This window comes from Globicephala melas, chromosome 1 (genome assembly GCF_963455315.2).
Source record: "Globicephala melas chromosome 1, mGloMel1.2, whole genome shotgun sequence".
Classification (NCBI taxonomy): domain Eukaryota; kingdom Metazoa; phylum Chordata; class Mammalia; order Artiodactyla; family Delphinidae; genus Globicephala; species Globicephala melas.
Window position 1 is genome coordinate 161,760,665 of NC_083314.1, and position 15,816 is coordinate 161,776,480.

A 15,816-nucleotide genomic window follows, 5' to 3' on the forward strand; every position below is an offset into this window, starting at 1 on the left:
GATGCATCTGAAGGCAGTGACTGCCAAGCGTGACCGCTGGTAGCTCTCATTGATACTGTCTTTGGTCATGTCCCCTCAGGCTGCCAGGAGATAGCAGAGGAATTCCGTGCCCAGGAAATCGACGGGCAAGCTCTGCTGCTGCTCAAGGAGGACCACCTGATGAGCGCCATGAACATCAAGCTGGGGCCCGCCCTCAAGATCTACGCGCGCATCAGCATGCTCAAGGACTCCTAGGGCTGGCCGGGCCCCGGGCTCCTCCTCCCGACTGAGCAGAGCCAGCGGACACTCCTGGGGGCCCTCCTCTGGCTCTCAGGGGCCTTTCTGTGGGAGGGGCGGAGAGGCGGGCGGCGCGGAAGATGGGGCTTTATGCTTGTACATATTGATAGCACTGCTTCCTCCGAAGTCCCACTACGCTAGCCCCGCTCTCTTCCCCTCCCTCTGTCCCCCATTTTCCAGGGGGTATACGGTCAGGGCTCCCAACCTGAGTTGGGTTACTTCCAAGGGCAGCCGTCAGGCCTGCCTAGAGGCCTCGGAAGCCCTTGCCTGCCTTCCTCCACTTATTTCTCTGGGCCCAGCTAACTCTTCCTGCTGCCAGCTTCTCCCACTGCAGCCTGTTTCTGAAGCAGCCAGAAGGGTTCTCCCCCCTCACCCTCTACAGGTGGAGGGAGAGAAGCTGGGCCCAGTTTGGCCACGCCTGCTGGCACAGACGCCTTAACGCTGTGTGTGTGACTGTGTGACCGTGTGGGAGCCTGGACTGACAGGCCGAGAGCCACCCTCTGGTATCTCCAGGTGTTTTGTAGCAAACAGCCACTTAGTGCTTTGTCCTGGACTCCACTCAGCCTCAGGATGGGGAATAGGAAAGAAGGGCCGCCTCAGCGCAGAGAGGCACGATCAGAAAGCGATGAAGAGTAGTGGGAGATTTTCCTTTCCAGATGGCCGAGGTGTCTCCGCAGCCCCTTCCCGCACTGTGACGTCCCCCTGACTGCCCTGCTGTGTCACAGGCGGCACTGAGGAAGCTGCTGGTGGGCTGGGCCAGGCCGCGCCTCCCCGTCTGCCCACCCGCCCGCCCTGGGAGCCCAGCGGTGGGGCCCTGGGAACATCCAAGGGCAGAAGAGCTGGAGTGACCACCGCTGAGGTGAAGAAGGCAGCCTTCGGCCTCGGGTCCCATGCTTCTCTGCCTCTGGAACTTGCTGGCAGTGGTCTGAGCTGCCCGTGGAGGAGGCGGGGCAGGAAGGGCGAGGGCCTGCCTCTGACTTGCCCGGGCCTCTGCAGACTCCTGGGGGGAGTGGGACTCTCCCTGGGGGAAGGGTGGGTGCCCTTCTGAGCTTGTTCTATTCCCCACTCACACCCCCAGGCAGGGTTGGAAATGAAGGACTTTTTTAACCTTTTTGTTTTTTAAAAATAAATCCATAAAATCTGTTCCTTCTGTGCCTTTCTCCCCTGGGGATGCCTTCTGTGGTCCTGAATAGCTACTTTTCATCTGTCAGGAGAGGGGTGGGTCCCTGGGTTGGGGGAGGGATGACCACCTTAACTGGATAGCATATCCTCCACGCTTCGCTGGGGCTGGGTCCTTTGAGGGTGCCCTTGGTCCCAGTCCACATGAGAAAAGCAGATCCCACCTCTGTTCTTCACATGGGTGTCCCCTGGAGTGCGAGGTCCAGGGCCCCTTCAACTCTGAGCCCCCCTACCCAGCACTGCCACCAGGGAGACACGATGCTGTTGGGCCAGGGATATCTGGCACACCTGAGGCAGAGCCCAGACCCTTCCCTCTGCCGCAGACACCTGTGGTGGCTGGCTGCAGCGCCCCATCCAGAACTGCCCTTGAGGTGGCTTTGGCTCACTCGACCCCTCAGCGCTTTCTGGATGCTGCAATAGCAAACTATTAGGAGAGTCTCTGCCTCAAGGAGGTGACGCCTAAGCCTCGAATAAAGGAGAAGGGCCTTCCAGGCGCAGACCGCTCACCGTTCACTCAGTCTGTGACATGCTGTAACGGCAGGGCCCGGGGAGATAAGCAGGGACCTTTTAAGAGCCAGTACCCATATCTGGACGAGAACTCTCTGGAAGGCCTTTTAAAATGTAGCCACTACCCGGAGGAAGAGGAGAAACAAAACTGGTTAGTGGCCGACTCAGAGGGTGGAGCCAGGACTGGAAAGTCTGGTGGTCCTGGAGGTCGGGAATGGCGACAGGACAGAGGCCAGTGCAGGACCCTGGGCCGAGGGGGAGTGGCAGGGGGCAAGGACCTCAGAACCTCGGGGAAGTCGGGGAAGGTGCCTGGTGGAGAGGGCGCCTAGGGAGCCCCCTGCGCTGCCCTCCCCTCTCCAGGCCAGGCGGGCCGGCCCACCGTGGCCCGTGCAGCTCAGCGAGTCCACGCTGGACCTCCACTTTCCCTTACTGGAGGACAATGTCGGGCCCAAACTGAGTTTGTCCTTATGTGTGTGGTGGAGAAGGGAACTAAAAGCCCTGAAAGAGGATATGGTGGATTTGCAGGGCTGACTGACACAGGTGAGTATCAGTGCCGTTTCTTCACTCGGGGTGAAAGGCCCCAGTTTGAAGGATGCCTCCTTCAACACGCGTTTGCTCCTGAGAGTTACACCTTACACAGAATTTTGCAAAACTTTTTTGATCATGACCGACAGTTTAAAAAAATTTTCCCACCCTCATGTATGTACTTGAATATATATAACTGAAACAAAACAATCACAAAACAATACCTACCCTGATGTACAATACATTCTGATATTTTCAATTCCCTTCCTGTTCATATTTTTAAAATCTCAGTCATGATCCATAAGATTGATTTCATGGCCCTCTAATAGATCATAACCTGCACTTTAAAAAAAGCCTGCCTAGTGCAAGCTTTCCAGAACTTTTCCATGTAACTACCTTGTGTGGCTCTTACCCTGTCCTGGGTGACTGGTGCATGTACCTGTTTTACTGAAGAGATCAAGGGCTCCTCAAGGTGAACTGTCCAAGGTCACACTCAGGTGACCGGCGCCCTTGAGATCTGGCTGAAGGTCCGCGCAGAACAAGGTTCTCCCTGGGTGGCAAACACCACAGTCTGGCCCGAGGACCACGACACAGAAGAGGGGCACGAGGAGCCCTGGGGAGGAGGAGTCAGTACAGAATGTCTCAGCACCTCTGGCCAACCAGAGCTGGCCTTCCATCCACCCTCTTCCAGGTGATTGGCCCCAGGGGGCTCCTCTCCGGGTAGTTCATCCCTGCTTGCTCCTGTGGCTGTGGTTTCTGGCAGATGGCCTGAAACTGCTTGGCCCCAGTCACCAAGAATGGGTCATTTCTTCCCCGGCTCTGAGCTGAGAAGGTTCTTGGCAGGCTGTCCCACCAGCTTCCTGTCATGGCAAGGACTCAGGTGAGGGGGGGACGCTGCCAGTAGCAGGGGGAAGATGAGGCGGGACAGCTGTCCCGAGAGGAGTCCAGCCTGGTGGCCAGAACAGTCAAGGAGGAGGCACCAAGGCTGGCCTGCTGAGAACCAGCTGAGCCATATAGGTCCTGGGAGAAGGTGACTGGAGGACATCGCCCAAGGGGTAGAGACGGTCCAAGGAATGGGTGGTGGGGTGGGGGGAGGCTGCATCCTGGGAGATCTCGTGCCCGTGAAGAGCTCGGCGACTCCTCCTGCTGCCCTAAACTCTAAGCCCCCTCGGTGAGCAGAGAACAGACTTTGGGGCGCACCTTCCACTGCAACTGTGAGCCCTCTATTCCAACTGGGATTGACTGTCCAGGATTGCAAACTTGTGCCCACTTAGGAACTAATGACTGATCTTCAACCTCTTCCTGAAAGCAAGGAGAGTACAGGAGCAAGACATGAGGCCACCTTGTGGGACCACCTTCTGCAGGTGGAAGCGGGGTGGAGGGGAGGGGACCCTTTTGAAAAAATCAGAGCAAGGAACTGGAAGGAATGGGTCAGGCAGGTGCCTCTGTGGACTAGAGGCTCCCTGGCTGGGCCATGGGAGGGGGCGGCAGGAGCCTGTTGCAGGCCTGGGTGTCAGCACCCTCCCAGGACTGACAGCTGGAGCCCACCTGGACCACTTGGGGACAACTCTGCATGGCTGCCCTAGTTGTGAGGGGCCGGCTAAGAGGGTCAGATGGCAGGGAGGGCAGAGAGAGCTCCGCTGCAGCCTTCTCCTGCCCCAGCACCTCCCATGCCGTCCCTCCAGGGACGCTTCCAGGAGCAACTGTAAAATATCTCAATAATTTTTATATCGATTACATATTGAAATGATATTTGGGGTTACATATTGAAATGATCTATTAGGTTAAAATAAAATACTAAAAATTTCGGTTGTTTCTTTTCACTTTTTTAACATGGCTACTACTAGAAAATTTTAATTTACGTTCCTGGCTCACATTATATTTCTATTGCGCAATGCTGTTCAGATTCTTTCCTACGTTTTTATAAAACAACATAGAAACACGTCTGTAAATGCACAGGTACACAGGTAGAGGGGCTTCCCCCCTCACAGAAGCGCAGCCAGCCTCTATGTACAGTTGTTACTTCCTCTTCCACTTGATTCTTTAGGCCCTTTTCCCGGGAGCACATATAAATCTACTCATCCTTTTCAGTGGCCACGTTGCTTTCCATTGTATAGAAATGCATAATTCATTCATCCAACTCCCTAAGGACGAACAGTGGGGTTGTTTATCTCCATTTGCTTTTTCCAGCAATGCTAGGAGAGCATCCTTGGCCTGCCCACTGTGAAGTCTCCGTTTCTAGAGGTGGGAAAGTTGGGTCTGGTGTGAGTGCTTGAAATGATTTTGCAGGCTCCTCAGGCAGGGCTAAGAGAGGTGGACTTCACCTTGCAGTCACTAGGAAGGCTTAAAAACACTTGTTTTTCCTAAATGGCTAACTCTGTATTTTTCCTTCATTAAAAAAGCAATAAAAGCACATTACGGACAACTGGGGGCACAAATAAAGGGAAAAAACCCTCCCATAACTTATTACACAGTCACTTAAGTTATTCCTTCCAGTCTTATTCGCTCGGGCATGTTTTCATTGCTAGATTGTAACCACAGTGCCCATCAATTTTAGATCCTGCTTTCTTCATTCACGGTTCTTGTGCAAGTTTTTTCCATGTGACTGCAGACTCTTCATAAAAAGTTTATTTAGCCAGTCCCTTCGGCTGGACGCTGGGGCCTTTTTCAGTTGTATCTGAGAAGGCAGCACAATGCCTTCTCCACTGGTGCCCTCCAGCCCACGTTCAACCAAACTCAAGTCTCCCTGTGTGAAAGAAACACACGCACCTCCATCAATCCCAAGCCCTCAGCTCCTCCAGTTACCATCCTCTCCCTTTCCTTTTACAGCCAAACTTCCGGAAAGATCCGCTTCCACCACCACCACCCCAGCCTCCACTGCCTCCTCTGCTCACTCAGTCCCCTGCCCGTCCCCAACCGTGTCCTCGGTGGGTGCCTGGGCCCTGGCTCTCCTTCCTCTGCTCTCTCCCTCTTCCACAGCGTTGCCCTCCTGGTGAATCCCAGAACTCTCTCCCAAGCCTGCCTGCCTGCCTGCCTTCTGAGCTCCGGCTTCTTACCCCCAACCGGACTATCAGCCACCATCTCCTTTCCTGGTCCCCCAGCCCTGTCCCTCTCATCAGTGACCAAGTCCTGCCCATCAACCTCCTTGACAGCCAGTCATCACCTACTCCTCCCCAACCCACTGCCAACACTCACTTGTCTTCCTGCCTCCACCTGGTCCCTGCCCCACGTCCAGGCTCAACAGTTCAGCTGGAGTATCTTCCAAGTAAAAATGTGATAGCATCACTCCCTGAAGGAAAGAGCTTTCAGGGCTCCCCACGGCCTTCAAGATGAAGTCCAAACCCCTTATCCTGGAATGTGGGCCCTGGGTTACCTGGCTCAGGCTTATCTCCAGCCTCAACTCTTATCACTTCCTATCCACACCCTATACCCCGCCCCTGCGTCAGGCCTGCAGTTCCCCGTATTTTCCAAGCACTCTCACCTCGTCACTTTTACACAGTGCTGTTTCTTTTTCATGGACCTCCCTTTCCCCTCCACTGCCTTCTTTTTTTGCATTGGCAGGCGGATTCTCAACCACTGCGCCACCAGGAAAGCCCCACTGCCTTCTTTGTGTGGATAACTTTTAGTTCTTCAGGTCCTAGCTTAAGGGTCACCTCCTCCAGGAAGCCTCCCTGACTTCTCCCCAGTGGTATCTTGCCATTTGCAAGATAACGGTATCTTGTATTTACACTAATCACAGCCTTGCTGTGCTGTGTTCCATGCATCTGTTTGCAGTCTGTCATGTGACCCCATTCCCCTCCCTTCCTGGCCACCCATATCTTCCTGACCCGGCTCCCTTAAAGACAAGGTCTGTGTCTCGCTCACCTCTGAATCCTTGACCTAGCACAGTGCTTGATTCTGAGCTTGTGACCAATAAGTACAGGCTGAACGCATGAATGAGCAGAAGCTAGCGAACATCTCGATGCATAAACTTTTCCCATGCTGAAGATGATCTCCTTTGAACAGATTCCCAGAAGTTGCAGTGATTGGATTAAAGGGGATGACTATTGAAAGCTTCAATTCCCACAGCTAAGTAGCTTTCCAAAAAAGCTGCAGCAAGTTACATCCCACCAGCAGGTGTAAGAGTGCCTGTCTCGCTGTATTCTCCCAGCGTGGCTATTTTCATTTCTTTCTTTTTAAAAAGTGCCCATTTTATAGGCAAAACATCCCACCTAGTTCTAATCTATAAGTCTTTGATTACTAGTGAGGGTGAACAGTTTTCCATATGTTTGCCTACTAAATGCATTTCCCCTTCGAGGATTTCCCTGTTCATGTGACATGGACAGTTAAGGCAGGTGGTATTTTATGAGCTGACTCTGGGGGCTGTGTCAGGAGTGACTGGGAGCAGGGAGGTCGCTGCTGCAATGGTCCTGGTGGGGGATGAGCAGGCAGGATCACTGTGGGGGCCGGAGAAATAGGAGGGGCAGAGGGGGGCGGAGATCAAGGAGGCCAAGCCAACCACCCACCCCTGGGGACTGACAGTGGGCGAGGCAGAGGGAGGGGTCAGTGCACCCAGGTTTCACCAGCTGAACAGAAGGGGTGTCTGCCCTGAGATGCACAGGCAGATACGTACACACACAACCGCAAGGTGCCCCTCTGAGCTATTTACCGGATACGCCTGCTGAGGAACGGTGAGGTGGGGTAGCAGAAAAGGCAGGGGCGGGAGGGTCTGATCAGGCAGGCTTCTTGAAAGAGACCAGAGGAGGCAGATTTTGGAAGGACTCATAGGGCAGGGAGGGGAGCTGGGAGGCTGTGCAGAGAATCCTGAGGGCTTGTTTAGGAATAATACTACTAATGATAATCAACAATAGCTAAAGCTTACTGACCTTTTACTGTGTGCAAGGCCTTGTTCTAATCACTTAGTAGGTATTAACTCAATATCCATCGCAGCCCTCTAAGGTATGTATTCTTATTATCTGCGTTTCTAGACAAGGAGACTAAAGTGCAGAGGCCCAGAACCTTGCCCAAGGTCAGACAGCTAAGAAGTGGTGGCCTGGGATTCGAACCTGGGGGTCTGGCCCCAGTGGCCAGGCTTTCACCATATTTGTCCTGTCTGTCTAGAGACACCAGCACCCAGAAGGGCTGAGGAGAGTTGGAGGAGACCCCCCCAGAGGAGCTTATTAAAATTCTCAACTTGTAGGGCCCTTCTGGAAAACAAGCAACCATGCACAAATCCCAAAGTCCACCTCCTCTGAGCCAGCAGTGGGGTCGCTGAGCTATGCTGGAGGGACCCGGCCCTGTGACTGGAGCCGCCATAGACACGTGGTCCCTGACCGCAGCCGGCCCTCCGGGCAGCCCAGCAACTCATCCCTAAGCCCCAGACGCTCTCAAATCCCAGCCACCAAGCCACAAACCTCCCTGCATCCCCTCCCAGACTCTCCCCTGTCCGAGGTCAATCCTACCCAGGCTAAGTGCCCCAACCCCTAACTTACTGTCCCCCAAGTTTGCTGCCAGGAAAAGCAAAATGTTATACATCTAAATGCTCATCACAAGGGACCTGGTCAAGTAAATGATGCCACCTCCAGTCAATGGCATATTAGGCAGCTGGAAAAAAAGGGTGAGGAAGCGCTTCACGTACTGAGGTGGACCAACCTCAAGGACATAATGGTCAGCGGAAAATGCAAGGTGGAGAACAGCGTATCACTGTGCTACCATTTGTGGGAGAAAATCAGAGGAAGGGACAGAGGGAAGGGAGGGCGAATTTGCTACCATATTTATATTTGCCTGTATGTGCATAAACTATCCCCTTTCAGGGGAACTGGGTGGCCGTGGCTGGGAACAGGAAGGACTGCACTGTCTATACTCTTTTGTACCTCTGAATGTCTGTGCCAAGTGAACAGAATAATACATTCATATTAAAGCGAACAAATAAATGAAACACTGAATTACCTCATTTTTCATATATATATGTGTGCGTGTATAAAAATATATGCAGAAATGAGTTGCCGACCCCCCCCCCACCCCCCAGGGCCTGGAAGAGAATCTTCTGATCCATTTGCACTTGGCCTCTTAGGGCTGCTCCTGCACGGGCTCCCTGCAGTCAGGTACAACCCCCTTCCCCCAGCACTTGCGATGGGACCAGCAGGGCAGGGTTGAAGTGGTTCTTTCCAAGTGCCTCCTTGAGGGATGGAGAGTGGCACCTGTCATGGCCCGCACAAGCGTCCTTGCGGGCTCTCCTTCCTTGTAAGGAGCAAAGCGACAGGGCTCCTGGGCAGGCCAGCATGCCCCTCACTGATGCTCCCACCCCACAGGCACCTGAGAGTCCTCACCCCCATGGGGATCTGCCCTTTGGCCAGAATGCCCCTGCTGAGAGACAACTTCACAGGTCCCCTGCATCCTTGGTAAGGAGCTGCCATCTCTCCTATTCCGAGGACACCCACACACCCTACAGAGCTCTGCCCCAGCGTTCCTGCCCTCCTCACATCCCCCACCCTGGCAGGGCTAGGCACTCTACCCAGGGGCCCCATCAGGTAACACATCTCCCCCTACTCTGCTGGATCTGGGAAGAGATTTCTAGGGGTAGGGCCTGGGTGTGACCCATCTGTGGGTCCCTAGGGCCCAGGCCTGCGGAGGTGGCGGTGACCATGCATCAAGCAGGAAGATGGATGGACCTCTCTCTCCATCCCCGCCCTGGCCAGGGCCCGGCCTGAAGTCCTGACTTGTACCTGCTGGGGGGCCCCCATTATTTGGGATGGCACCTTTGACCCAGATGTGGCCCAGCAAGAGGCTGTACAGAACCTCACCATTGGTCTGACTGTCTTTGCTGTAGGCAAGTAAGGCCCGGGGAGGGGAGCGGTGCTATCCAAGCAGGGAGTGGGAGGGGGTGTGCACGTGATGTAGGGGTGGAGCACCCCATTCTCCTGGGCTGTAGGATCCCAGGATAAAGCGAGAAGCAAAGACAGCACCCCTTGTCCCAGACTCCCAGCATGAGGGCAGGACCATCCTTTCCCTTCCCCTCCTCCCCGGAGTCCACCCAGCCCAGGCAGCCAAGGGCTCAGCATCACAACCGAGAAGGAACCTGCCCAGGGCCTGGGGCTGATCACCTGGAGGCCTTGGGTTTGCGGTGAGAAAATGATGGCGTCTTTCAGGTGAGAGGAGGTGAGACCTGGGTAAACAGAGGGGATGGCCCAGCTGCAGAAGCGTCTGTGGAGGTCAGCGGCTCAGGTGCAGGCACACAGAAAGGGCGGGGCGGGGGGAGGTTCGCCAAGAAAGTCTGAAGGCGGAAGAGGGGCTGGGGAGCTGAGGGCTTTTGCAAGGGAGCGAATCTGGGCTGGATAAAGAGGGATGTGAAGAAAGGAGGATGCGGAGAGTGGTAGGGTCAGCAGACCAGAGGAGTCAGTGAAGAAGTACTGTTGGGGGTGATATCACAGGAAGTGGGCTGGAAGGACGGGGGCTCAGACAGTGGGACGGGTGAAGCCGCAACTTGGGGTGGGGGGCAGACTGATGATGACCAAGTCGAGGGAGGGGCCATGGGGGCAAGTGACTGAGGAGCGGGGAAGACAGAATCACGACAGGAGAGGAGGCCAATCGAGGAACTAAGGGGCCCCCAGGTATGGACAAGGAACCCAGAGTGGGGGGTGGAGAAGAAACCTCAGGGGGCTGACCTGCCCATCTCCCCATTATGGATGTCAGGGTGTCCAAACTGGTATTCACTTTCCAGTAGTGATGCAAATGGGACTCCTGGCTTAGAGTGGCAATCAGATCCTACAATCCTAGGGTACAGAGAGGTAGAGTTCAAGGCAACTTAAGGAAGAGTTTCTAATAATGGAACAGACTGCTTTGGGAAGGCACTGAGAGCTCTGCATCCAGGAAAAGATATCCAAAAGCCTGGGGAAGGAATTCTGTCTTCGAGACCCCAGACCAGCGGTTACCAACCTTTTTGGCACCAGGGACCAGCTTCATGGAAGATGATTTTTCCACGGACCAGAGGTTGGGGGAGGGGGGAAGGGATGGTTTAGGTGGTAATGCAAGCGATGGAGGCAGATGAAGCTTTGCTTACTCACCTGATGCTCACCTCCTGCTGTGAGGCCTGGTCCGCGGCCCCAGGGGGTTGGGGACCTGTGCCCCAGGCAACTGCTCAGGGCTCCTCCAACTCCGTCCCTTACACTCTAGAAGGGAGAGAAAGCCAGGAAGGCCCCTGAGAGGCTGGGGTCAAACAGGACTGCTGGCCTCTCCAGGGCCTTGGTGCTCCCACTCCTGCTCTGAATGCTGAGTAGGGTGTTCCTGCACCAGCCCTAGGGGTCAGAGTCTCTTGAGTCCAGAAATTCCAGGGTCCTGAGGTCCTGAGTTCCAAGGATCTATGAGTCCAACACCCTGGGATGCTGAGGCTTCCAAGGTCTCTGATTCCAGTTTCTCACAGTTCCACCCGGAATAGAGCAAGTGTAGGTAAAAGTACAGGCTCCAGTGCCAAGCTGGGTTCAAATCCTGGCTTTCACTTACCAGCTATGTGCATGCTTGCTTGCACAAGTTACTGAAGCTCTTTGAGATTCAGTTTCCTCACCTGAGAGATGGAGCTAATAATAGTGAGGATTAAATGAGATAATGCACGTTACTTTGAACACTATCTGCCACATGACAAATGTTCCAAAATATGAGGCATTAGTTCGATTATTTTAGAAGCCTGGGATCCCAAAGCCTGTTCATACAAAGTTTCCAGTATTCTGAACGTCCCGGTTACCTATGTAAGGAATCACCACAAACTCAGTGACTGAAAACAGTCCATTACTACCACAGCTCGTGATTTTGTGGCTCAGGAATTCTGACAGGGCTCAGCAGCAGGGGGGCCCCTCCCTGCTCCCAAAAGTCCTGTGGATGACTGGCGGGCGCCTCTCTCCGTGGCTAGGCTGGTCTCCCTCACTTCGTGGCAGCATCTGAGTTCTGACACTTTTTAAAAAAAATTTACTTATTTTTATTTATTTTTGGCTGCGTTGGGTGTTCGTTGCTGCCCACAGGCTTTCTCTAGTTGCCGCGATTCGTTGCAGTGCGCAGCCATTGCAGTGGCTTCTCTTGTTGCAGAGCACGAGCTCTAGGCGCATGGGGTTTAGTTGCGGCGCTCAGGCTCAGCAGTTGCGGCTCGCGGGCTCTAGAGCGCAGGCTCAGTAGTCGTGGCGCACGGCCTTAGTTGCTCCGGGGCATGTGGTATCATCCCGGACCAAGGCTCGAACCTGTGTGCCCTGCATTGGCAGGCGGACTCCTAACCACTGTGCCACCAGGGAAGCCCTGAGCTCTGGGACTCCTTAAGCGAAGGGTCAGAGCTCTAAAGAGACAAAGGCTAACGAGCCGGTCCTCCCAAGGGCCAGCACAGCATCCCTTCCTCGGGACTCTTGATCGAAGCGGTCAGGGAGAGAGCCGCGTTCAAGCGGGGAACAAAGGGCCTCTCTGGGCAGGGGTGGCAAACAATGGGTAATTATTTTTAATCCACCTCGGACGATTCCGGGGCTGGACAGTTTTGGAGTTCCAGGGACTGGGGTTGCAGGGGCACAAGTACGGACGAGGTGAGGCCTCAGAAGCCCGACGTCTCCGCGGATGGCGGAGTGCGCTGAGGCCCGGCTTACTCAAGACGGCCCCGCCCCGCCCGACAGATACCTGGAGAAGTACCTGGCGCACTTCCTGGAGACGGCTGAGCAGCACTTCATGGTGGGCCAGCGAGTGGTGTACTACGTGTTCACCGAGGGCCCGGCCGCCGTGCCCCGCGTACGGCTGGGCCCGGGCCGCCGGCTGCGCGAGGAGCGCGTGGCGCGCTGGCAACGCTGGCAGAACGTGTCCATGTTGCACATGCGCGCGCTGCACGCGGCGCTGGGCGGGCGGCTGGGCCGCCAGGCGCGTTGCTTGCGCTGCGTGGACGTGGACCAGCACTTCAGCGGGACTTTCGGGTCCAAGGCACTGGCCGAGTCGGTGGCGCAGCTGCTCGTCTGACACTACCGTTGGCGGAGGCGGCTGCTGCCCTTCGAGCGGGACGCGCGCTCGGCCGCCGCGCTGGGCCCGAGCGAGGGCGACTTCTGCTACCACGCGGCCGTGTTCGGGGGCAGCGTGGCGGCTCTGCGGCAGCTGACGGCCTACTGCGTGCGGGGCCTGCGACGGGACCGCGCGCGCGGCCTGGAGGCGCGCTGGCACGACGAGAGCCACCTCAACAAGTCCTTCTGGCTGCACAAGCCCGCCAAGCTGCTGTCGCCCGAGTTCTGCTGGAGCTCCGACGTCGGCCGCCGGGCCGAGATTCGCCGCCCCCAACTGCTCTGGGCGCCCAAGGAGTACGCCCTGCTGCGCGGCTAGAGACGCCCTCGGCCTGGAGGCCCGAACGCCGGCGGAGGCCCTTCTGGAAGCAGCGTGGCACGGCGGGGGCGGGGGGGGGGGGCGGCGGGAAAACTGCGTGAATACTACCCCCCACCGCCCGAGGTGGCAGGAGGAGGCCCGGCCTTTGGGGAGCGCCTCCCCGAGGCGGGCGATCCATCCCTTCCCTGACTTTCCACAGCGACCCAGATACTGCCAGCTGCCTGGAAACCTGTCACCTCTGACCTTACTGAGTTCAGTGGAGGCCCCCGAAGAGACGTTTTAGCCCCTTCCCCATATCCCCCCACTTTTTTAATGGGACTGAGGCACACAAAGGGAACATAACTACGTAAGGACCCAGAGAATCTGTGAGTCAGTCTGTGAGGTCAGCAGCTGGAAAGCAAGGACTGGCCCTCAGGTCCAATAGAGCTGCCACTGGGCAGGAGCCCCAGATAGAGAAACACAGTGGCATCCGGTTCACCTCCGCCGCCCTCAGCAAAGTTTGTACATATCTAAGTAATATGATAATAAAATACATTATTCCCAAGTGTCCTACAGCCCTTTCTCCTAGAGAATCCAAGTCCATAAAAATGACATTTCCTCGCCATGGGACCCATATGGCTGTTTGGCCACAGTGTCTGGGAAATAAATTTCCTCATCCGTGGCTGCTGTCCAGACTCTTCATCCTCAATAGGGAAAGACACAACGTCCCGAACAGAAGCCTGAAGTCATCAGGCTCTCCAGGAAAGGTGGTTCCCTCCGGGAAATAGCTGCGGAGACGGGGAAATTATCTGCTGGAAGTCCCTGAGATATTGTCTGACAGTTGAAAAATGGAGGCCCGGAGAGGGTGGGGCTTACCTCCAGGTCTTCTGACCCGTTTGTGTAGTGTTCTCATAGACCTTGCATTTTTAACAGGCTCCACTATTTTCAGGTAGGACAGCAATTCTGGCTATAAGCCAACTGTGATGGTTTTCACATAGTAACAGTTTTTACAAACACTTCCAGTTGTTGCTAATGTAAGAGATATCTCCCCTCTCCCAAGCAGTTCCAAGGTCCCAGTGTCTCGTGCCTAACTAAACTAGATTAGCAGAACCCAGAAGACCCTTTGGACTCTGGGTTAGAGCTAAGAACAGGCTAGGTGTGCCTAAGAACAGGTTATTGCTTGATGGCTATAGGCTGACATCCCTTCCTCTGGTGGGAGACTGTCCTCCACCTTACACTGCCTGCATCATTCACCAAGGGCCACACACACTGAGCCCTGGGCCAGCAGAGACCTGAGCTCAGGCCAGTTAAGATCTGGATGGAAATCTGCTCCTCTTCTGACTCTGTGTGTGGCTGTGGACTAGTTCCTTACCCTTGCTGAGTCTCAGTTTTCTCATATGTAAAGTGGGGATGCCAATCACCCTCCTTGCAGGGGTTGTGATGCTGCAGAAAAAGTTCGTGGAGAGCAAAGGAGTCGCCAAAGGACAGCCATTTCCTGTTTTAAAGAGGAAGTGATGGCTCGAGTCAGGGGTTTCCAGGTGCTGGGCTAGGGGAGCCTCATGCTGTGGGTGGAGACCTTCCTGAGGAGGGGGAGGGGTAAACAGCAGAATAGAGTGGAGGACCTCCTTTGTCTTGCCCAGAGGCCCAGGGTGGGGGTGGGGCAGGCTCAGGTGTAGAGAGGCTCAGGGCAGCAGCAGGAAAAACAGGGGATAAGCTCCTTCTGCCGCTGCTTCCATCAGTGTCCCTGTTAATCACCAGTATCCTCAGCACCCACGCTGGGACCCTCAGGGACCGGGTAAGCTCCTGAGGGCTTCCAGGTGAGCCGGTGAAAATCAGACTCCCAGTCCCCCGAGTGTCACTGCTACATGCAAAATCTTCACCTGTCCAGCCATCCCACCTACCATGCCAGCTCGGATGTCACCCCCAAAATTCCCAAACATCACCAGCTGTCTAGTCAGGGTTCCTTGATCATAAAGGACATAGATCCATCAGGGCTACATCAAATAATAACAATTACATTTATTGGGTGCTTACTATGTACCAGGCACAGTTCTAAGCCTTAGATATCTATTGGTTCATTTAATCCTCATATGCACCCTATCAATTGGTTACTATTATTTCCCTCATTTTACCTATGAGAAAATCGGGCACAGAGAGGTTAATTAACTTACCCGATGTCACACGGTAACTTATAAATAAATTCACTGATGTGAGAACAAGCAGGAAATTAGAGTGGGCCAGAAGATGGAGACGAAGTCAGGAGCTAAGGTTGCCACTGGCTGGCCCTCAGTCTCCTCTGTCCGTCTCCGCTTCTCTCTGCCTCCTTTGTCCTCCGTTGTCCTGTCTGGCCCGACACAGCACCCCGTGCACCCCCCCACCCCCCCACCCCCCCACACATACAGGATTTTCCCGTTCAGGTGCCCACCATCGCCTAACTTGTTCCTAACTCACTGAATGAGGAATCTGATTGGAGAGTCAGCCAGTGGTGTTGTGGTAAACGTTTAGCAACTGACTCTGAGGAAAACGAAAGATCAACCCTAACGAGGATTTACTGGCTTACGTAACAGGACGGTGCTGGGGTCAAGACAGCTTCAGGGCTCAATGATGTGTCTCCGGCTCTCCACCGGGCTTTGTTCAGACTCAGCTTCATCCTCGGGCTCCTGCAGCAGCAGCAGCTCCAGCCTCACAGCCTCCAGCTAGTCCAGTGATCGAGGAGACCAAGAAGTCCCCTGCACACACATCTTCCCCAAGGGGGTCACTGTTTTGATTGCCTAGGACGGAGATGCAGGAACTCCCCCAGAGTTTATCAAGGCTGGCCCTGTGCTAGCCGCCTCGTGGGAGAGAAAGTGACTCAGCCATGAGCCACCACTGGGAACTCACTCCTCTGAGCCCTCATGGTCCTTGGCTGCGAGTGATGGACGCAGGAAGGGGCATTTCCCTTCTTCCCCGAGTCTTGGGGGAGGGCGGGGGAGGGGAGAGGAGCAGTGGAAAGGTGCCCCCCAGCCCCACCCTCGCACAGAGCACGCCACACACCGCCACCAC

General features: G+C 55.2%; 2 protein-coding genes across 8 annotated transcripts in view; both read left to right on the forward strand.

Annotated features, from left to right (window-relative positions):
- The window catches only part of PHC2 (polyhomeotic homolog 2), a 102,600-nt gene extending 101,181 nt beyond the window's left edge, over positions 1-1,419 (forward strand). For all 7 annotated transcript variants that reach the window (XM_060308176.1, XM_060308172.2, XM_030870220.3 and 4 more), the window contains one exon: positions 80-1,419. In XM_060308176.1, the coding sequence (XP_060164159.1) occupies positions 80-234 (155 nt within the window). In that variant the 3' untranslated portion in view covers positions 235-1,419. The remainder of the gene's footprint in view (positions 1-79) is intronic.
- Positions 902-12,795, forward strand: A3GALT2 (alpha 1,3-galactosyltransferase 2). Its single transcript, XM_030882825.1, is given in 6 exon segments — positions 902-908; positions 1,002-1,199; positions 8,495-8,570; positions 8,778-8,867; positions 9,165-9,299; positions 12,108-12,795. Coding segments are annotated over 6 exon segments (1,194 nt in total).
- Positions 12,796-15,816: the final 3,021 nt, after the last annotated feature.